Genomic DNA, 22,392 nt, shown 5'->3' with positions numbered 1-22,392 from the left:
ACATATCGAGACTGTTCATACCGAGCTGCTTAACCCTTCGTGTTCCAAGACTGTCTCTCATGATGAGCTGTTTAACCCCTAGCATACCGAGTTCTCTCTCACACTCTGAGCTGTTTAACCCCTCACGTACTGAGTGTGTCTTACACATTCTCCTGCTTAACTCGTCATGCACTGAGTGTGTCTGTCACACACACTGAGCTGTTTAACCCCTCAGGTTCTGAGACTGTCTTTCTCACACACACACACACACACACAGAGCAGTTTAACCCTTTGCGTATCGGGAGTTTCTCTCACACAGAGCTATTTAACTCCTTGTGTACTGAGTGTCTCTCACACTCACACACAGATATTTAACCCCTCACATACTAGGAATTTCTCACACCCTGGGCTGTTTAGCCCCTGGCATCCTGAGTGTGTGAATCGTACATTTGGAGCAGATTAACCCCTTGTGTACCACGCATGTCTCTCTCGCATACGAAGCTGTTTAATCCCTTGTGTACTGAGTGTCTCACACGCACACACTCTGAGCTATTTAACTCCTCGTGTACTGAGAGTTTCTCATACACTGAGCTGTTAAACCTCTCATGAACTGAGACTGTCTCACATTGAGCTTTTAACCCTTTGTGTACTGAGTGTCTCCCATACTGAGTTGTTTAACCTCTCGCATTCCGAGTGTCTTTGACTCACACACATTGAGCAGTTTAACCCTTCACTTATCAGGAGTTTCTCTCACACACTGAGCTGTTTAACCCCTTGTGTACCGAAAGTATCTCTCTCTCTGAGCTTTTAGCCATCATGTACTGAATGTCTCATACGCTGAGCTGTTTAAGCCCTCGCATAGCGAGTGTCTCTCACGCTTAGCTGTTTAACCCGTGTTCTGAGAGTGACTCTCATACTCTGAGCTGTTTAACCCCTCACGTACTGAATGTCTCCCTTACACTGCGAGCTGTTTAACTCCTCACATACCAAGATTGTCTCTCACACACTGCTGCTTAACCTTTCGTGCACTGACAGAGAGTGTCTCACACACACACACAGCTTTTTAACCCCTTGCATTCCAAGACACACTCTCACACACATGCTGAGCAGTTTAACCCTTTGTGTATCAGGAATTTCTTTCACACACTGAGCTGCTTAACCCCTCGTGGACTGAGAGAGTGTCTCTCACATATACAGCTGCTTAACCCCTCTCGAATCGGGGGTTTCTCTCACACAAACTGAGTTGCATCTCGAGAGCATTTCTCTCACGCACACCAAGCTGTTTAACCCTTTATGTACCGAGTATGTTTCACACACACTGAACTGTTTAACCTTTCGTGCACTGAGAGAGTGTCTCTCGCTCACACTGAGTTGTTTAACCTCTCGCACACCAAGTGTCTACCTCACACACAGAGCTGTTTAACCCTTCGTGTACTGAGAGAGTGTCTCACACACACTGAGCTGTTTAACTACTCATGTACTGGAAATGTTTCTCACATACACACTCTCTGAGCTGTTTAACCCCTTGCACACTGATAGTGTCACACGTGCACTGATAATCTGTTGCCACCAGCTTTTTAACACAGTGTGCCAAAGTTCTCTGCAGTAGCCTTTTACCTTTTCATGTCAACACCACTTTGTTTGACAGGGGGATGAATACTGCCTATCAGTCAGTATGGCACAATTAGTTCATTTGGCCATTCGAGTCCGTGCTGGTCAAACGTTTCATAACTTGTTCTCGTAGAAAATGTGAAAAAAACAACTCTAATCTTTTGGAAATGTGTCAGGGGTTTAGCTGCAGCCCAGTCTTGGAGGGACCCAACCAGGGGTCATACAGAGAGGGAAAGGGAAAGAATGGAAAGGATAAAATTGTTTCCCGTGGTGGAGAGTCCTAGAACCAGGGGACATTGCCAGTTATCTTGAATCAATCAGTGTAGAAGGGACATAAGGAACAATTTTTTTATGCAGAGGGCAGTGGGTGTCTGCAATTCGCTGCCCGAGGTGGTGGTGGTGGTTGCGGAGACCCTAAACTCTTTTAAAAAGTATGTTTCTGTGATTCAATGGATTTTGATGGACCTTACAACCATTAAGACAGTAACAATTGTTTTGCATGGCAGTAGGAGGGAGAGGTCTCTGAGAACGTCAGGTGTGTACAATTGACCACCTGGAATAGTGGGATAAATATTGACCAAAAGGGAAAGTGCTGGAAAATCTCAGCAGGTCTGGCAGCATCTGTAAGGAGAGAAAAGAGCTGACTTTTCAAGTCTTTCTCTCCTTACAGATGCTGCCAGACCTGCTGAGATTTTCCAGCACTCTCTCTTTTGGTTTCAGATTCCAGCATCTGTAGTAATTTGCTTTTATCCAGTGGATAAATGCTGACATTGTGTCCAACCCTCAGCACCAGGTTTGATGTGCGGCTGCTAACTGGAAGTAGCAGCATGGGCTGGGTGGGCACGGGTCAGTGGGGAAGTGTATGATGGTCCCATGTGGTGTGTGAGCTCTGCACTGATCATACCTCTTGCCTCTTTCTTTCTCTCTCTGCAGCTGATCCCGTAGATGTTTTACAAGTGTTGCAGTTTAACAGGTTACCGGAAGGAGTAAGGACAACCTCAGGCTTCTGCCCCAAAAGAAAATCCGTCTCCAGCGCAGATGTGGCTTACAGAATATCCAAAAAGGCTCAGATCAGCGCCCCCACTAAACAGCTGTTCCCAGGTAAGAAGGAGCTTGGTCGAGCATGCTGGGAAGGTGGAGGACCTCTGCGTGGCACTCCGAAAGTGCAGGTGTAGGGCATGAGGAAGAGGAGCCGTAAGTTACGGTTTGGCTGGAGATTGGCAGCTGTCACGTGGCATCGTGCCCTGGTGCCCAGGATAAATGGCACATATCAGTCTGTATCAATGTGCAGTGGAGTGTTTCACATTCCCTGGTCCTGCTGCCTCTTCTCGTTCTGCAGTCCAAAGAGAAAGCTCCTGGTCAACACCCATTTCACTCAGGCTGCCAGTTGCTATCTGCTGTGCAGGAGCTGATGGGAGAGTTGGACTTTTTGTGTGTCTGCTGCTCAGATTTGCTCATGTGATGGGTCACTGAGTGACCCGCCCCCCCCATCTCCGTGGTGACTGAGTGACCCGCCCCCCATCTCCGTGGCGACTGAGTGACCCGCCCCCCCATCTCCGTGGCGACTGAGTGACATGCCCCCCCCATCTCCGTGGTGACTGAGTGACCCGCCCCCGTCTCGTGGTGACTGAGTGACCCGCCCCCCCGTCTCCGTGGCAACTGAGTGACCCGCCCCACCCGTCTCCGTGGCGACTGAGTGACCCGCCCCACCCGTCTCCGTGGCGACTGAGTGGCCCGCCCCACCCGTCTCCGCGGCGACTGAGTGGCCCGCCCCACCCGTCTCCGCGGCGACTGAGTGACCCGCCCCACCCGTCTCCGCGGCGACTGAGTGGCCCGCCCCACCCGTCTCCGCGGCGACTGAGTGGCCCGCCCCACCCGTCTCCGCGGCGACTGAGTGGCCCGCCCCCACCCGTCTCCGCGGCGACTGAGTGGCCCGCCCCCACCCGTCTCCGCGGCGACTGAGTGGCCCGCCCCCACCCGTCTCCGCGGCGACTGAGTGACCCGCCCCACCCGTCTCCGCGGCGACTGAGTGTCCCCCTCCACCCGGTTATAGAGCGGGTCGTCCAATCTGACTGTCTACTCCTCTACTGCAGCTGTAATCATGGTCGGGTGTCCCTGGAGAGGGAACATGCGGTGTCCGAGGGCACAGTTGATGCCTTCTGTGCCTGCTGGGCATGTAGGGACTGAATTGTATTATTGACCCTTTTAATCACATTTTAATTTGATGTTTTAAGTTTCCTTTCCACTTTTTTTGTATTGGGCGGTTCCATTCCTTTTAGGGAGCTGCCCTTTATGAGTTGCCCCTAAGTTAAGTTGGTTTTGTGAGTGACCCTTCCCCTGTCTCTATGGTTACTGAGTGACCCTCCCCCGACTCTGTGGTTACCGAGTGATCCTCTCCCTGTTTCTATGGTTACTGAGTGACTCTCCCCCATCTCTACGGTTACTGAGTGACCCCCCCACCGTCTCTACGGTTACTGAATGACCCCCCCCCCCCCCCGTCTCTACGGTTACTCAGTGACCACCCCCCCCCCCTCCCCCCCCCCGTGCCTCTACGGTTACCAAGTGACCCTCTCCCTGTTTCTATGGTTACTCAGTGACCCTCCCCCTGTCTCTATGGTTGCTCAGTGACTCTCCCCCACCTCCATGGTTACTGAGTGACCCTCCCCCTGTCTCTGTGGTTACTCAGTGACTGTCCCGCTGTCTCTATGGTTACTGAGTGACTCTCTCTGTAACTCTGGGATGTGATTGTTAATGCTGTCCTTCTCTCTTTCCCCCTCCAGGTGGCACTCGATTCCCCGAGGACTTCTCCATCATGGCATTGGTGAAACCGAAAGCTGGAAACCAGGCTTTCCTGCTGTCCATCTACAGTGAGCAAGGCATGCAGCAGGTGGGCGTGGAGCTGGGGAGGTCACCAGTTTTCCTGTATGAAGACCACAGCGGCAAGCCTGCCCCCGAGGACTACCCCATTTTTGGAGGCATCAACTTGTCTGATGGAAAGTTAGTACATGGGCTGCCATCTGTGGGTTTATCTGTGTGTGTCTATGTTATCTGTGTGTCTGTGTATGTGCATGTGTTTAATTATGTATGCATGTGTGTGTGTACTAGGTACATTTGAGTGTGTCTGTACACATATTTGTTTATATATACCAGTGTATAGTCTGCACAGTTGTGTGCATGTGTGTCTGTGTGTGTTTTTGTGTGTCTTTGTGTACATCTGCCTGTATGTACATGGATTATGTGATTGTACATACGATTGAATGTGTGTGCATGTGGGATGGTGGCACAGCGGTTAGCATGGCTGCCTCACAGTGCCAGGGACCTGGGTTCAATTCCTGGCTTGGGTTACTGTCTATCTGGAGTCTGCGTGTTCTCCCCGTGTCTGCGTGCATTCTCTCCGGGTGCTCTGGTTTCCTCCCATAGTGTGAAAAACATGCTGGCTAGGTGCATTGGCCATGCTAAATTCTCCCTCGGTGTACCCGAACAGGCGCTGGAGTGTGGCAGCTAGGGGATTTTCACAGTGTTAATGTAAACCTGCTTGTGACACGAATAAATTAACTAAACTAAGTAAGCATGTGTATGTATGTGTGTACAGGTGTGTGTTTCTGTATTTGTGAATGTGCATGTAAACACTTGTATGTGCACGTGTGTGACTTTTTATGCATTTCAGTCTGTACATAGCAGCTTGCATGAAGGTATGTGTTTTCGCTGAGTAGGTCTGTGTGTGTTCGTCTGTTTATATGTCTGTATTTCTTTGCACGCCTTCATGCTTGTGCAGAGGAGGTGCATTTTTCTGTCTCTATCCCGCTGCTTGTGCCCAACTGTCCATATACTCTGTTGCACCCAGTGTGTCTCTGTCTGTGCATTTCCCTGCCTGTGTCTGTTCAGTGAGTTAGACATCGCCATTGGGAGCCATCAATCCATGTTTGCCAGTGTACCGGGGATTGGAGCTGTGGTAAGTGAAGGAGATTGGATCGTAAAACTGCAAAATGTGAGCTGGAGATGGGTTTCATTGCACAGAATTGTGAGGTCGTGAATTTTGGAGCAAAAAGGAAAGATCGAAGTATAATTTAATTAGTGGAAAGTTGAAACAGTGGAGGGTCTGAAGAGATTTTGGAGTCAGGTAGGTGACCTTCAATTAAAAAGTAGTCAGGTACAAAATGAGAAAGGTCAACAGAATTGTCCTTTGTGAAGCTGTCTGTTTCTGTGCCTGAGTATTTTCCTGTGTGTGACAGTGATGGTGCAGTGGTTAGCACTGCTGCCTCACGGCACCAGGGACCCGCATTCAATTCCAGTTTGGGTCACTGTCTGTGGAATTTGCACATTCCCCCTATGTCTGCATGAGTTTCCTCCGGGTGCTCCGATTTCCTCCCACGTTCCAAAGATGTGCAAGTTAGGAGGATTGGTCATTAATTGCCCCTTAATGTCCCAAGATATGTGGTTTACGGGTATAGGGCAGCAATTAGGGCTCTTTTAGAGAGTCAATGCAGATTTGATAGGCCAAATGGCCTCCTTCTGCACTGTAGGGATTCTATGTGTCAGTCTCCCTTTCTGACTGAGTGTTGTCCTGTTTGTGTCTGTCTTATGTGTTTTTCCTGAGTGTGTCAGTCTGTATCTCTATATTGTCCTATATGTCTGTCTGTCTCCCTGTCTGTCTGTTGTACTGTGTCAGCCTGTTTCTATGCCAGTGTAGTTTCCTGTGTAGAGAGGTCTTTTTTTTGTTTGCAAAGTTGTCCGTGTGTGTCAGTCTGTTTCCCCCTCTGTGTATTTTCCTGTGTGTTAGCCTGTTACCTGTGCTGGTTCATTTCTCTCGCTGTACATTAGTCTATCCCTCTGTCTGTGTATTGTCCTGTGTGTCGGTCTGCTTTTATTTCTCTGCTTTATGTTGTATGTGTCGGTCTGTTTCTTTGTGCATTGTGCTGTGAGTGATAGCCTATTTCTATGTCAGTGAATATTCCTGTATATGTCAGTCTGTTTCTGTCTGCGTATTGCCCTGCATGTCTCACTCTGCCTCTCTGTTTATTGTGCGGTGTGTATCAACCTTTTTCTCCATCAATATAATGCCTTGTATATGTCCGTCTCTGTTTTTCTCTCTCTTTGATGGTCTTGAGTGTCAATCTGTTTCTATGCCTGTTTATTGACCTGCATGTGTCAGTCTATTTTTCTGGTTCTCCATCTGTGAATTTCCTTGTGTCAGTCTATTTATTTATTGTCCTGTGTGTTGCTATATCCTTATATATGTTTATTGTCCTTTGTGTATCAGTCTGTTCCCTGTATGTATATTTTGTTTGTGTCAGCTTGTTTTCCCCTCTAAGTATTAACTTGTGTGTTTGCCTGTGCCTGTGTATTTTTCTGTTTCAAGTCCATTCTTCAGTCTGTGTATTGTCTTATGTTTGTCACCCTCTATTTATATGCCTGTGTTGCCCTGTATATGTCAGTCTGTTTCTCTGCCTGCTTATGGTCTTGTATATGTCATTCTGTTTCTATCGCTGTGTATCAATCTGTTTCTGTATCTGCATCATCTTCTGTGTGAGTCAGTCTGTTTCTGTGTGTGTGTATTTTCCTATATGTCAGTCTGTTTCTGTGCCTGTGTATTTCTCTTTGGATGTCAATCAGTTCCTCTGTCTGTGTACAGTCCTATGTTTGTCAACCTGTTTTTATGTCTGTGTATTCTTCTGTGTATATCAGTCTCTGTCTGTTTACTGTCTTGTATGTGACTGCTTGTTTCTCTCTGTGTCAGTCTGTTTGACTGTCAGTGCATTGTCTTGTGTTTTTCAATTTGACTCTCTGTCTGTGTATTGTCCTGTGTCTATCTGTACATTTGTCTGCCTGAGTGTTTTTTGACATTTGCATGTTTCTGTATCTGTGCATTTGGCTGTGTGTTTCAGTCTGTTTCTCACTCTGTATTGGTCTGTGTGTATTGTCCTGTTTGTATACCTGCGTTGTCTAATGTGTGTGTCAGCCTGTTCCCTTTGCCTGTGTATTGTCCTGTGTGTGTATCAGTCTGTTCCTCTTGGTGTACATTGAAACAGAGTGACACTCACAGACAATGTACACCGAGAGGAACAGACTGACATGCATAGGACAATACACAGAAATAGAAACAGACCGACACACACATGACAACACACAAAGATTGAAACAGAGCGACACTCACAAGCAATCTTTGTGTGTTGGTCTATTTATTGTTTGTGAGCCTGTTTCTACTTCTGTGTATTGTAATGTGTGTGTCAATCATTTTCTGTCAGTGTAATGCCCTATTTCACTGTGTGTTGTTTGTGTGTGCCTGTTTCACTGCATGAGAATTGTCCTGTTTGGGTCAGTCAATTTCTTTGTCTATGATCTTGTGTGTGTGCGCCTATTGGTCTCTGTATCTGTTTCTCTGTCTGTTTGTTGCCTGTGTGTCTCTGTCTGTTTCTTTGACTGTGTCTTGTGTTGTGTTTCAGTCTGTTTCTCTGTATGTGTTGGCTTGTTGCTTTATCTCTGTCTTGTGTTTTAACCTGTTTCTGTGTTTGTATATTATCTTAATGTTTTAGTCTATTTCTGTATCTGTATTATTATCTTGTGTGTGTCAGCCTGTTTCTATAACTGTGTGTTATGCTGTGTATGTCACTCAGTTCATGTATATATTCATTGTCATCCTGCGTGTGTAAGCGTATTTCTTTATCTCTGCATTGGAAGACCAGAAGAAATAGGAACCGGAGTGGTCCCTTTGGCCTTGTGATAATGCTTTACCATTCAATAGGATCGTAGCTGATCCGATATCCTCATGTCCACTTTCCTTCCCTTCCCCCATATCTCTTGATTCGCTTATTATTCAAAAACCTGTGGCCTGAATCTTACCACGGGTGGATGGGTGGCATATTTGGCAGAGAGTTGATTCCTTGAAATTGGCTTCTCAGTTGGATTTCTCCGCAGATCTTACCACGCTCGGTGGTTATGGACCGATGATTTGGGGTGGGGGGGGGGTGCAGGGGGTTGGTGATGGGTCCAATGATCTAAGAGGGGTGAGAGAGAAATGTCGGCTTTGATCAGGGGTGAGGTGTGGAGCCCCCGAGACCTCCATTATTGGCTGGGGGTGAGATTTATTGCAATTTTTATTGGGGCACCCATTAAACGTGGCGTGCCAACCTGAGTCTGGCAGGACCTTGCCAGTCTGTTGAGGCCATGCATTTTCCTGTGTGTGTGTCAGTGTGTTTCACTGTGTATTGTTCTATTTTTGAGAGTCTGTTCCTCTGTTTGTATTGTCTGTGTGTGTCAGGCTGTTTCTGTGTCTGTGTATTGTTCCATGTGTGTCTGTCTGTATTTATGTCCATTTCTCTACCTTTGCATTTTCCTGTGTGTGTGTCAGTATGTTTCACCGTCTGTGTATTGCACTGTTTTTGAGAGTCTGTTCCTCTGTTGTGTATTGTCTGTGTGTGTCAGTCTATTTCTCTGTTTACTGTACTGTTTGGGTCCGTCTGTTTCACTGTCAGTATATTGCTCTGCGGGTCAGTTTGTTGTCTGTGTATTGTTCCACGTGTGTCACCTGTCTTCATGGGGGCGATTCTCCAGCTCACTGCGGTGTTTCGGTAGTCATGATGTGGATGTGCCGGCGTTGGACTGGGGTAAACCTAACAAATAAATCGGTTGGACTAAAACCTGGTGTTGTCAGACTTTTTACTGTGTTTCGGTAGCACAGCAGCTGGGAGACATCAGTGGGGCACCTGTAGTTGGAGTCTCCCAGGCCGTGTTTTTTTGTGTAATTGGCATCACACCGGAAATCAGCGCGAGGCTGATTACTAGATTGAAATTCCCATTTCAATATGATTAGCTAGCCTGGGAAGATCGTGTCCAGGCCTGCTAGTTTCTCCCTCCTCAATGCTCCAACCTACCCCCTGCACTGCCGGGAGAGTGGGGACTAAAGCTGGATCCCATCAATGGCATGACCACCCTACTGGTGGGGACAGAGGCCCCCTGGGAGGGAGGGGGCAAGGGTGGTGGGGGCACCTGGCAGCTTGGCACTGCCCATCGGGTACTTGACAATGCCAAGAGGGGGCAGTGCCTTCTGGGGGCAGGGCCAGTTGGTGGTGGGGGGGAGATGGTTGGTCGGGAAGTTGGCAACCGAAGGCAAGGGGGCCTGAGAAGTAATCGGGAGGCCAATGATGGGGGTGAGCGGAGGGTTGGAAAGCTGGCGATGGGGGGAGGGTGAGAGCGGGGGGTGGTGGGGGCAGAGGAGGCAGGAGGGTCAGGGGGGAAGGGGGGGCAGAGGGAGAAGGGAGACAGGGGCAACAGAGGGGAACAGTGCGCTCCCCACTAACAGATGCATATGTAGTGGCCCACTGAGCACTATGCAATAGGACCCCCACAACCCTCTTACCAGAATTAATCCTCCTGTGTCACTCTGATGCACAGAGTGCTGGTGATTTGTCCCAAGAAGTACGCCCAAAAAGCAGGCAAGAAAATCTCCCATTTTTCCACCCATTGGGCCCCCCACCCATCCTTTTTCTTTACCTGTGCATTTTCCTGCGTGTGACTGTCTGTCTGTTTTGCTGTACATGTATTGTTCTATATATGTCACTCAGTTTCACTGTCTCTGCAGTATGTTGTTCTGTCGGTCTGTTGCTCTGTCTGTCTACTGCCCCGTTTGTGACTGTCTATTTCACTGTCTGTGTATTGTGTATAGCCTGGTTCTATGCCTGTGTATTGTCCTGTGTGTCAGTCCATTATTGTGTCTGTGTATTGTCGTGTGTGTATCAGTCTGTTTCTCAGTCTGTGTGTTGCCTAATGTGTGTTAGCCTGTTTCCTTGCATCATCCTGTGTGTGACAGTTGGTTTATCTTTCTGAATATTGTCCTGTTGTGTCAGCCTGTTTGTCTGTCTTTGTATTATCCTGTTTCTGTCAGTCTGTCTTCATGTCTGTTTCCCTACCTGTGTATTTGTCATGTGTGAGTCAGTCTATATTGCTGTATGTGTATTGTACTGTGTGTGTCAGTCTTCTTTCAGTTTGTGTATTGCCCAGTCTGTCAGTCTATTTCTGTGCCTGTGTATTGTCCTGGGTGTGTCAGTCTGTTACTGTGCTTGTCAGGCTCTTTTTATGTTTATCAACCTGTGTGTGTCAGCCTGTTTCTCTGTCTCCTGTATTATCCTGTATGTGTCAGTCTGTTTCACTGTCTATGTCCTGCCCAGACTGTTTCTACCCCTGTGTATTATCATGTGTGTCAATCTGTTTCTCTGTGTATATATTGTTCCATGTGTGTCAGTCTGTCTTCATGTCTGTGTCACTTTGTGTATTGTCCTGTGTGTCAGCCTGTTTATGTCTTTGTATTGTCCTGTGTCCTGCAGCTTTTTTCTCTGCCTGTGTATCAGTCACTTTTTCTGTCTCTGTATTGTCTGTGTGTCAGCCTAACTTTGTCTGTGTTTTATCCTGGCTGTGTCTGTCTGTTTCACTGTCTGTCTATTGTCTACATGTGTCAACCTGTGTATTGCCCATTTTGTGTCAGCCTGCTTTAATGCCAGTGCATTGTGCTATATGTGTCAGGTCATTTCTGCTTTTCTTGTATTGTTTGTGCATGTCCATCTGTTTATCTGCCTTTATATTGTCCAGCGTGTGTCAGTTAGTTGGTGTGTTTGTGTGTTGTCTGTGTGTGTTTCTGTATGTGTCAACCTGTTTCTGTGTGTATTGTCCTGTATGCATCAGTCAGTTTCTCTGGCTTTGTATTTTCCTGTTTGTGTCTTTCTGGTTCACTGTCTGTTATTTGGTTCATGTTTGTCAGTTTGTCTTTCTGTCTGTTTTTCTAACTGTGCATCTTGCTGTTTGTGTCAGTCTGTCTCATTATCTGTATTTTTCCATGTCTCTCAGTCTGTTTCACTGTCCATACTTTCACGTGTGTCTCAGCCAGTTTTAGTGCCTGTGTGTTGCCCTGTATGTGTCAGTTTGTTTTACTATGTGTGTATTATACTGTGTGGGTCAGCCTGATTTTCTGTCTGTGTATTCTCTGGAATTTGTCAGCCTGTTTCTCAGCCTGTGTACTGGCCACTGTGTGTTAGCCTGTTTCTATGCCTGCTTATTATTCTGTGGATGTCAATTGGTTCCTCTGCCGGTGTATTGCTCCATGTCTGTCTTCATATCTGTTTCACTTCCAGTGCATTGTCCTGTATTTCACTGTATTGTACTATGCATGTCAGTCAGTTTGCACATTTGTGTTTTGTCCTGTGCATCCATCTCTCTTTCTGTGTATCATCCTGTGTGTGCCATTCTGTCTGTGTCAGTGTATCATTTGGTTTGTATCATTCTGTTTGTCTAATTGTTCATTTGCTGTTTGCATCACTCTGTCTCTGTGTCTGTTTATTTCTCTGTGTGTACCAGTCTATTTTTATGTCTGTTACAGTCTTGTGTCTGTCATTCTTTCTGTTCTCATCCTCTATGTGTCAGTCTCTTTCTATGCTGTTGAATTGTATTGCATATTTCAGTTGGTAAATCAGTCAGTGTGTTATTCTACGTGTTTCAGTATTTTTCTCTGTCTGTGTGTTGTCCTTGTGTCAGGATGTTTCGCTATCCACCCATTGTCTTGTATGTGTCAGTCGGTTCCTCTGTCTCAATGTATTGTCCTGTGAATGTTGCTGTGTTTCTCTGTCTGTGTGTTGTCCTTTGTGTCAGTCCATTTCTCTGTCTCTGTGTATTGTTCTATGTGCATCAGTCTGTTTTTCTGATTGTGAATTTTCCTTGTTGTCAACCTGTTTCTGTGTCTGGGCATTGTCCTGGTGTGCCAATTTCTTTCTCTCAATTTGCAGGATGTAGTGTCACTGGCTGGGCCAGCATTCATTGCCCATCCTTAATTGCTCTCCATTTCAGAGGATATTTAATAATCAACCACATTGATTGAAATATATTAATTATAAATTATTTATATATACTAAACATAATAACTATCCCGCTTTTTATTATCTGATGTTATGTTACTTTTTTGATGCTTAACCTCTGACCTTATCCTGCCCATGGTGGAGGGATTAATATCATATTCCAGTTCCATCGTTTCCCAAAGTGAGGGTGTGAGTCTTTGGATTTCCTTGCCATAGAGAGCTGTTGGGGGAGAGGAGTCGGGCCAGTGTGCAGAGCCCTTGTGCATATTTAAGACAGAGAGGGATAGATTTTTGATCAGTAAGGGAATTGGAGTTATGGGCAAAGGGTGCAAGAAAATGGATGAGAGGAATGTCAGATCAGCTATGATCTTATTGTAAAGTCTCACAACACCAGGTTAAGGTCCAACAGGTTTATTTAGAATCACAGGCTTTCGGAGCGCTGCTCCTTCATCAGGAAGTTGGGTTTACAAACACGGCATATATGGCCAAAGACACAATTGCAAGATAATGGTTGGAATGTGAGTCTTTTCAGGTAATCAAGTCTTTACAGGTACAGACAGTATGAGTGCAGAGAGGGATAATTACTGGTTAAAGAGGTTTGAATTGTCTCAAGCTTGAGCCAATCATGCCGTGTTTGTGAAACCTCCCTCTCCACTCACCTGATGAAGGAGCAATGCTCTGAAAGCTCGTGATTCCAAATATACCTGTTGGACTTTAATCTGGTGTTGTGAGACTTCTTCGTGTCTCCATCCCAGTCCAATGCCAGCAACACCACATGATCTTACTGAGTATTGGAGCAGGCTCGAGGAGCTGAATGACCTTCTCCTGCTCCTATTTCTTATGGTGTTATGCGTCTGACTGCTTCCTTCTCCTCCATCAATACAGTAATACACTCAGCTGTTGCTGAAACCCTCATCTGTGCCTTTGACCCCTCTGGGTTCAATTGTTTCAACACATTCCTAAATGCTCTCCTACATTCTTGTAAACTTCCAAGTTCATCCAAATATCTGCTGCTCGTGTCCTAACTCTCACCGAGCCCTCTTTGACTATCATCACTGTGCTCGCTGACCTACATGGGCTCCCAGTCAAGCAAAGTCCTATTTCTATTCATGTCCCATTTCTCTTTTGGAATCGCCCTGCGACCTCTCTCCTCCCTGTGTCCCTAATCTCCTCCGGCCCCACAACCCTTCAAGACCACTGTGTTCCTCTAAATCCGGCCTCATGTGCACACCCCCCCGATTTTAATTCTCCCAATGTGCTGGCAATGGGTGGCACTGTGCCACAGTGGTTAGCACAGCTGTCTCATGGTGCCAGGGACCTGGGTTCAGTACTGGCCTCAGGTTACTGTCTGTGTGGAGTTTGCACATATCCTCCGGGTGCTCTGGTTTCCTCCCACTGGCCAAAGGTGTGCAGGTTGGGTGGATTGGCCATGCTAAATTGCTTCGTAGTGTCCAAAGTGTCTAGGTTAGATGGATTAGGCATGGAAAATGTGTGGGGTTACAGAGATAAGGCTTGCTTTTGGTCAGTTTTTGGACCAAGCTTTTGGCCAGCTGACCCAATGTCGCTTTCATGCGTCTTGGTGTCATCACTGGTCTGATCATATTCTTGTGAAGCAAACTTTAGTTACGCTAACAAAAAACTTGCTGGAAAATCTCAGCAGATCTGATGACAGCCTTTGAGGAGAGAGGACAGAGCCAACGTTTCGAGTCTGGATGATCCTTCATCAGAGCTGAAGAGAGTCGCAAATAAGATGAGATTTAAACTGTGAGTTATTGAGGGGGGGGGTGGATTTAGAGCCAGCGATCAGTGGAAACGGGAGAGATTGACAAGGATGTCAGACAAAAAGGCAAAGGGATTGTAAATGATGGTGATCAAGGCTAAGAGGGATGCTAATAGTGGCATATTAATAGATCAGAATGTATAAATGACAGAACAAAGGTAAGCAGAATGTCAAAGGACAACCTGAGACATTTAACAGATTGGAGGGAAGGCAGTGGTAAGGGAAAAAAAAATGGAAAGCTGGATTTTTAAAAACTGAAAAGCAAAACAATGAAAGAAGTTAAAATAAATTACAAAAATAAATAAAACAAAATAAATGGAAATGGGGCGAAGGTGGAGCAGAAGATGGAAGGCTGTAAAGTGCTCAATTGGAAGATGAGGTGCTGTTCCTCCAGTTTAACTGGGCTTCACTGCAACATTGAAAAAGGATGAGGATAGACATTTGGACAGGACAGCAGGGCAGTGTTGAACTGGCAAGTGACATGAACAGCGGAGTAGGCTCGAGGGGCTAGATGGCCTACTCCTGCTCCTAGTTCTTATGTTTTTAATCCCAGTTGTCCACATTTGGCCCATATCCCTGTATACCCATCATAACCATGTAACTATCTAAATGCTTTTTAAAAGACAAAATTGTACCCGTCTCTACTGCTCCCTCTGGCAGCTTGTTCCAGACACTCACCAACATCTGTGTGGAAAAGATTGCCTCTCTGGACACTTTTGTATCTCTCCCCTCTCACTTTAAACCTATACCCTCTAGTTTTAGACCCCCCTACCTTTGGGAAAAGATATTGACTATTTAGCTGATCTGTGCCCCTCATTATTTTATAGACCTCTATAAGATCACCCCTCAGCTTCCTACGCTCCAGAGAAAAAAGTCCCAGTCTATTCAGCCTCTCTTTATAACTCAATTCATCAAATCCCGGTAGCATCCTAGTAAATCTTTTCTGCACTCTTTTCCAGTTTAATAATATCCTTTCTATAATAGGGTGACCAGAATTGCACACAGTATTCCAAGTGTGGCCTTACCAATGTCTTGTACAACTTCAACAAGATGTTCCGACTGTAACAAATCGAAGGAGGTGAATGTGAAGCACTGCTTCACCTGAAAGGAGTGTTTGGGCCCTGGGATGGTGAGCAGTGAGGAGGTAAAGGGGCAGGTATTGCACCTTCTGTGATTGCACGGGAAGGTGCTGTGGGCAGGGGGTGAGGTGAAGAAGTGGACCAGGGTATCCCAAAGAGAATGGTCCCTTGGGAATGGCAGGGGGAGGGATGAGGGGAAGATGTTGAGCAGTGGCATCATGCTGGAGTTGGCGGAAATGATGGAGGATGATCCTTTGTACGCGGAGATTGGTGGATTGAAAAGCGAGGACAAGGGGGACTCTGGGAGGGAGGGGAAGGGTTGGGAGCAGTGGTGCAGGGGCTGGTTAGACATGGTTGAGACAGTGGGTGTGAAACCATGATTATGGATGATATATCAACACCACCATTTTGGGAAATGGAATCATCAGAGCAGCGATGGAGGTGAAGGAACTGAGGGGACAGGATGGAGTCCTTTCAGGATGTGGGGTGTGAGTAGCTGTAGTCAAGGTAGCTATGGGAGTTGGTGGGCTTGTAATGGGTTCTGGTGGATAGCCCATCACCAGAAATGGTTTATTTTATTTATTATCAGTCACAAGTAGGCTTCAATAACACTGCAATGAAGTTACTGTGAAAATCCCCTACTCACCTCCCTCTAGCACCTGTTCAGGTACACTAAGGAAGAATTTAGCGTGGCCAATGCACCTAACCAACACGTCTTTCCAACTGGCAGGAAAACGGAGCACCCGGAGGAAACTCATGCTAACACCAGGAGAGTGAGCACAGACAGTGACCCAAGCCAGGAATTGAACCCGGGTCCCTGGCACTATGAGGCAGCAGTGTTAACCACCGCACCACCCCAGATTGGAGCTACAGAGGAAGGGAAGGGAAGTGTCAAAGATGGAGCATGTCAATAGAGTGAGAGAGGGTAGAAATCAGAAGCAAAAATGATAATTTCTCCAAGCTCCAGATGAGAGCATGAAGTGAGACTGAAATAGTCATCGATGTATCGATGCAAGAGTTGTGGAAGGGCATGAGTATGACTTGAACAGGGAATGTTCCATGTACCCCATAAAGTGACAAGCAAAACTAGGAGACATGCAGGTACCCAGAGCCATTTCTGATAGGCGGGAGAGGGAAAGGGTGCGGAGGGTTAGAGATTAAAATGTGAATACTGGCTGCCACAGATCTCACGGCAGGGGTCTGCCACTTTGGCCGTTTCTGGGGCAGATCTGCATACTGGGACCCCTGATGTAATAGGAAGCTCAAACTGAATTCAGGGACAGGGGCGCTGACCAAATCAGCAAATGGTATAAACATAACACCTAAATAAAGAAAGCAGAGAGTAGAAATAAATGGGGTGGGCAGGCTGTGACTTCTCGGGTGCTGAAGGACCAAGGCTGTATACTGCATTCTATTTTAGCATCCATACCTAAGTCATACCTATGACATAGTTATATTGGAGGTGGTACAGTGAAGATTCACTAGATTGGGTTCCTGAAACCCACCTTGTGCTTAGTTTTTCGCTCTTTCCTACACCAACCTTGTGTTCTCTCTCTCTCTCTTCGCTGAACTTGTATTTTCTCTGTCTCTCTTTCTCTCTCGTTTTCCTTTACCAACCTTGTGTTCTCTCACTCTGTCTCTCTCTCCTCCATCGACCTTGCATTTTCTCTCTCTCCTTTACCAATCTTGTGTTTTCCTCATTCTATCTCTCTGACCCACCTTGTATTGTCTCACTCCCTCCCGACCGCAGGTGGCATCGACTTGCTATCAGTGTGCAGAAGAAGAAAATCACCATGATTTTTGACTGCAAGAAAACTGTGATGAAACCCCTGCCCCGGAGTAACAAACCCATCATTGACACCAAAGGAATTGTCGTGTTTGGAACCAGGATTCTCGATGAAGAAGTCTTTGAGGTAAATTCCAGGCCTCTTCTTTCCTTTGAATCTATCACACCCCAAGCCTTTTCGGTCAAGGTTAGGGTCGTGTATAATACTGAGATGCAAGACTTGTGACAGACACTTCAACAGTAATGTGGTGATGATCACAATTACAGTTCAACTTAGATACAGAGTAAAGCTCCCTCCACACTGCCCCCATCAAACACTCCCAGGACAGGTACAGCACGGGGTTAGATACAGAGTAAAGCTCCCTCTACACTGTCCCCATCAAACACTCCCAGGACAGGTACAGCACGGGGTTAGATATAGAAACTGATTGTGACTCTGTTGAATCCTGTAACTCTGCAACACTGCCTGATCCCTGCTCCTTGGTTCTGGGAACTCAAGAGGAGGAAAGTCCCAGGACTTGGGGATGGGCCTGGGGGGATCAGTGGTGCCTTCCGCAGGATTCCCTGGCAACGGAATCAGTGGTGGGCTGCCTGACATCAGGGCCTAGACCTGCAGGAAAATACGGAAGATCCCTGCACCATGACAACAGCGGGTTGCCGGGAGTTAGACAAGGCCCCTGGCGTGGGAACCTGGCCTTGTCTGGAAGCAGGCTTATCACTCCGCCAAGCAAGTGGGGAGGAGGGTGAGGCCTACTGGCGAGGGAAGGGCGGCCTCCTGGTAACCCTGGCACATCTCCCTGGTAATCACTTCCGTCAGGAGGTGAGCGCCGGACTGCACTGGGGATTAGTGGGAAGATATTGTAGTATGTCAGGGAGGGGAGAGGAGAGGTGGGGAGGAAGCGGAGGCACTGAGCCGTGAGGTGATTTTTGTGTCTGGCTTCGAAGTGGAGTTTTCAGGACTTCTCCTGAAGCTCTGCTCCCCACTGCTTCTTGGATCCCAGCCCCGGCCACGGGGTGTCAGAGTCGCTGCACAAGTCGCTGATTAATCAACTAATTAATCCACCTCGTGGAAGGAGTGGAGAAGCTTCCAAGGTTTGGGAGGAGTGGGGTGGAGGGGGCGGTGGTTGCTGGTGAAGAGGAGAGTTTTGCGGGGGGGGGCAGCAGTGGGGAAGGCTGCTGCTTGTGTGATAATCCAGTGTTTGCAGCCTAGAGAGAGAGACAGAGAAACTGTGCTCGGGAGAAGTTGTGTCGGTTTGTCCAACTACACATTGTGCTCACTGCCTCTTTCATCCCCCACCACCACCTCCTTCCCCACTCCACAATCCCCGCCGCCTCCCCCGCTACCCTACTACCTCTCCTTCCCCCATTCCCAATTCCCCCTCCTTGCCACACTCCCAAATCCCCCGTCTCTCCCTCCCTCCCCCATTCTCCCTCCCCGTCCCTTCCTCCCCCATTCTCCCTCACACTCCCTCCGTCCCTCCCTCACACTCCCTCCGTCCCTCCCTCACACTCCCTCCGTCCCTCCCTCACACTCCCTCCGTCCCTCCCTCACACTCCCTCCGTCCCTCCCTCACACTCCCTCCGTCCCTCCCTCACACTCCCTCCGTCCCTCCCTCACACTCCCTCCGTCCCTCCCTCACACTCCCTCCGTCCTTCCCTCACACTCCCTCCGTCCTTCCCTCACACTCCCTCCGTCCCTCCCTCACACTCCCTCCGTCCCTCCCTCACACTCCCTCCGTCCCTCCCTCACACTCCCTCCGTCCCTCCCTCACACTCCCTCCGTCCCTCCCTCACACTCCCACCGTCCCTCCCTCACACTCCCTCCGTCCCTCCCTCACACTCCCTCCGTCCCTCCCTCACACTCCCTCCGTCCCTCCCTCACACTCCCTCCGTCCCTCCCTCACACTCCCTCCGTCCCTCCCTCACACTCCCTCCCTCCCTCCGTCACACTCCCTCCCTCCCTCACACTCCCTCCCTCACACTCCCTCCCTCCCTCCCTCACACTCCCACACTCCCTCGCTTCCTCACACTCCCTCCCTCCCTCCCTCACACTCCCTCCCTCCCTCACACTCCCTCCCTCCCTCACACTCCCTCCCTCCCTCACACTCCCTCCCTCCCTCACACTCCCTCCCTCCCTCACACTCCCTCCCTCCCTCCCTCACACTCCCTCCCTCCCTCCCTCACACTCCCTCCCTCCGTCACACTCCCTCCCTCACACTCCCTCCCTCCCTCACACTCCCTCCCTCCCTCACACTCCCTCGCTCCCTCACACTCCCTCGCCTTGCCCTCGCCGCTCCCTGCCTCCCATCCATCACATTCCCCACCATTTGCCTTTGTGGTGATTTTACCAACCCCTCGCACACAACCCCTGCCCCTCCACATGCCCTTTCCCCGCTCTGCACACCCCCCTCCTGTCTTCTCTGTTCTGTTCTTCTTCCTCGCCCCCTCCCCCTCACTCACATTTCCTTCCTGCCTCCCTCCATTTCCCAGCACCCTTCCCACTCTCCTCCCTGCCCCTCCTGTCAATTCCATTCCTCCCTTTCTTCCCCTTTCCTCCCCACCCAACGGCTCCCACTGCTGCCCATTACCCTCTCTCTTCCCCTCTCCTTCCCTCGCCATCCATCTCTCTCCCTTTCTTTGTTGTCATTCCCGTCACTCTCTCTCACACTCCCCCCTCCCCATTCAACGTCTCCTCCTCCTACTCATCCCTCCCCCTCTCTCTGTTGTTCTCTTTCCCTATTTCCTTCCCCCATGCTCCCTGCCTCTTCTCTCCCCATGTCTTGCCCCTCCTGTCCCTGGTGCTCCTCACCCCATCTCTTCATCATCCCCCTACCCTTCTCTCTCCACTTGTAGGCTCCCTCTCCTCTTCCTCCTCCTCCCCCCTCCTCTATCCTGCTCACTGTCCTTCTCTCCCTCCAGAAAATACCTGGGTGGGGAGGGTGATACCCACTTATCCTCTTTGGGTGGGTGCATACCGAGGGGTTCCTATCATTGCGAATTTGCCATTTTAAACCACTGAGTATGGTGGTCAACATTGATCCCTGAATGTTCAAGAAAAGCTGCCACTTCCCACACTGGATCAGTTCCCGAAGGGAAAATGTTTGCAGGGCTATGGGGAGAAAGCTGGGTTGGAGGTGGGAGTGAGTGAGAGACTAATCGGAATTTTCTAAACAAACACGGACAGGCACGATGGGCTAAATGGGCACCTCCTGTCATATTCTGCATCGCCTTTTCTTGGATCTTGCTGTGCACGGTCAGTGGACCACCATGAGCATCCAGGACAAAGCAGTGTGCTGGATTGCTACCCCTTCCATAAACATTCACTCCCACCACCATCATCACAGTGGCAAAATTGTGTATCATCTACAAGATGCACTGCAGGAACTCATCGAAGCTCCTTAGGCAGCGCCTTCCAAACCCAGGACTGCTACCACCTAGAAGAACAAGCGTAGCAAATATCTGAGAACACCATGATCTATACATTCCCCTCAAGCCATTCATCACCCTGACTTGGAAGTATATCGGCCATTCCTTCACTGTTGCTGGGTCAAAATCTGGAACTTCCTCTCTAACTGCACTGTGGGTGCACCTACACCTCAGGGACTGCAGCGGCTTAAGAAGGCAGCTCACCACCACCTTCTCGAAGGGCGGTTAGGGATGGATGATAAATGCTGGTTTGGACAGCAATGCTCCCACATGAACAAATAAAAGAATGGATGTTTGATAGAGCCTAACTGCAAGGCCCGAGTATTCCCCGGGCTGCAGTGTAGCTATGTCACTCTTATTGGTTTATTCTGAACACATCGATGTTTAATTTGAATAATCCATGAAGCAATGGTACAGCATAATGATTTCCTCTTCTGTCTCCACGATAAAAATATGACTCTTACTTTTCTCGAGTGGATTTTTTCAAAAACTCCTTTAAAAGATAATTGCTGGAATTTTACTCTCCTACCTGCCACGGGAATCAGAGCAGGTGAGGGGTGGACAGTGGGAAGGTCCATTGACCTCAGGCTGGGTTTTATGGTTTCGGGATGAGCGAGGCTGTAAAATCCTGTCCAGTGTGATCAAAACTGGAAAGGTTGGGAGATTCAGATGGGATGTTAATGAACCTCTGGTCGCTGACGCTGTTCTAGATTATTGTGTGGGGTGGCAGGAGGGATGGAAGGGGTGAGGGAGGGTCAGACTGGTTGGGGGCAGGTCGGAGGGGGTGGGGAAGGGTCATGGGAGGATCACCGGGTGTTTCTGAGGGTGTGTCCAAACATTGAACTTTTAATTCCAAGACTTCCTATGGCCCCATTTCACTGTCTCTTCTAATGTTCTCTCTCCCTATCTCTCTCTTTCTTTTCCTCAGGGTGACATCCAGCAGCTACTGATTTCCTCAGATCCTCGGGCTGCCTACGACTATTGCCAGCACTACAGCCCGGACTGCGACACCCCACTCCCGGACTACCCCCAGAGTCAGGAACCCAGTGCGAAGGAGTATGTAAGTGTGTGAGACAGGGAGCCTTCCACCCTTGACCCCCTGCCGCTGACCACCCCTCAACCATATACTACGGGTCACAGAGCTAATGAGTCCCTGGACGTTGATATCAAAAACTGGTTCGTGTGACAGAGTGCTGGTTCTGGGTAGCATAACAGAGACCCAAGTTCAAATCCTGCCACGGAATTGGCCATTTCCAAAATGCAGTCTGGGAAATTTCTAATGAAACCTAACTCGGTTTCTAGTCCCCTTCCCCAGAGAACAGAAAACACTTGGCTGCGACCTCAGGACCACGGGAAATGTGTGCTAAATGCTGGCCTGGGTTAATCCTCAGAATTAATTATTCCTGCTTGAGAGAGGCCAGGGGAAGTCATTGTTGGGTTTTTGTTTTGCTTCTGCTTTTCCCATGGGCTCTCAGTCTCTCTGAGACCGTTGCCCCTTTTGGGGTGTCCATGAAGAAAGAGCCACCCTGGGCTGCCCCGCCCTGCTACCCTGCCCCCACTGCCTGCAGTGGGTGATGGCTCTACTAACACATTCTCTGTCGCATGATTTCTCCCTCTTTAACTTGCTTAACACCGGTCAAATTAATAAGCAGATTGGGGGGGGTGGGGGGAGGGAGGCTTCATATTCACTGGTGACTACTCTGCACAATTGGAAAGTTTGGGCCTCTCGCTCTCTTTCCTACACCGGCAACTGGCGGCCATTTTGTATTCACATGACACCATCCTAATTTGCCATTGGTTGAGGCCGGGGAATGCCCTGTTGTTGGAGGGTGGATTGTGGGGGGAGGTGGGGATAGTTATTTGCTGAGGAGGAGGGGAAGAAATTCATTCTGC

At 48.5% G+C, this 22,392-nt stretch overlaps 1 protein-coding gene across 1 annotated transcript in view; it reads left to right on the top strand.

The window, feature by feature from the left end:
• Positions 1-22,392, top strand: part of LOC145348643 (collagen alpha-1(V) chain-like) — a 181,060-nt gene that overhangs the window by 23,885 nt on the left and 134,783 nt on the right. Inside the window, exons 4-7 of the mRNA XM_080196809.1 lie at positions 2,478-2,691; positions 4,371-4,587; positions 17,038-17,200; positions 21,428-21,559. Coding sequence (XP_080052935.1) covers positions 2,478-2,691; positions 4,371-4,587; positions 17,038-17,200; positions 21,428-21,559 — 726 coding nt within the window. The remainder of the gene's footprint in view (positions 1-2,477; positions 2,692-4,370; positions 4,588-17,037; positions 17,201-21,427; positions 21,560-22,392) is intronic.

This window comes from Carcharhinus amblyrhynchos, chromosome 9 (genome assembly GCF_965287045.1).
Source record: "Carcharhinus amblyrhynchos chromosome 9, sCarAmb.v2.hapA, whole genome shotgun sequence".
NCBI classification, from domain to species: Eukaryota; Metazoa; Chordata; class Chondrichthyes; order Carcharhiniformes; family Carcharhinidae; genus Carcharhinus; species Carcharhinus amblyrhynchos.
This window is presented reverse-complemented; position numbering and strand designations above follow the sequence as displayed.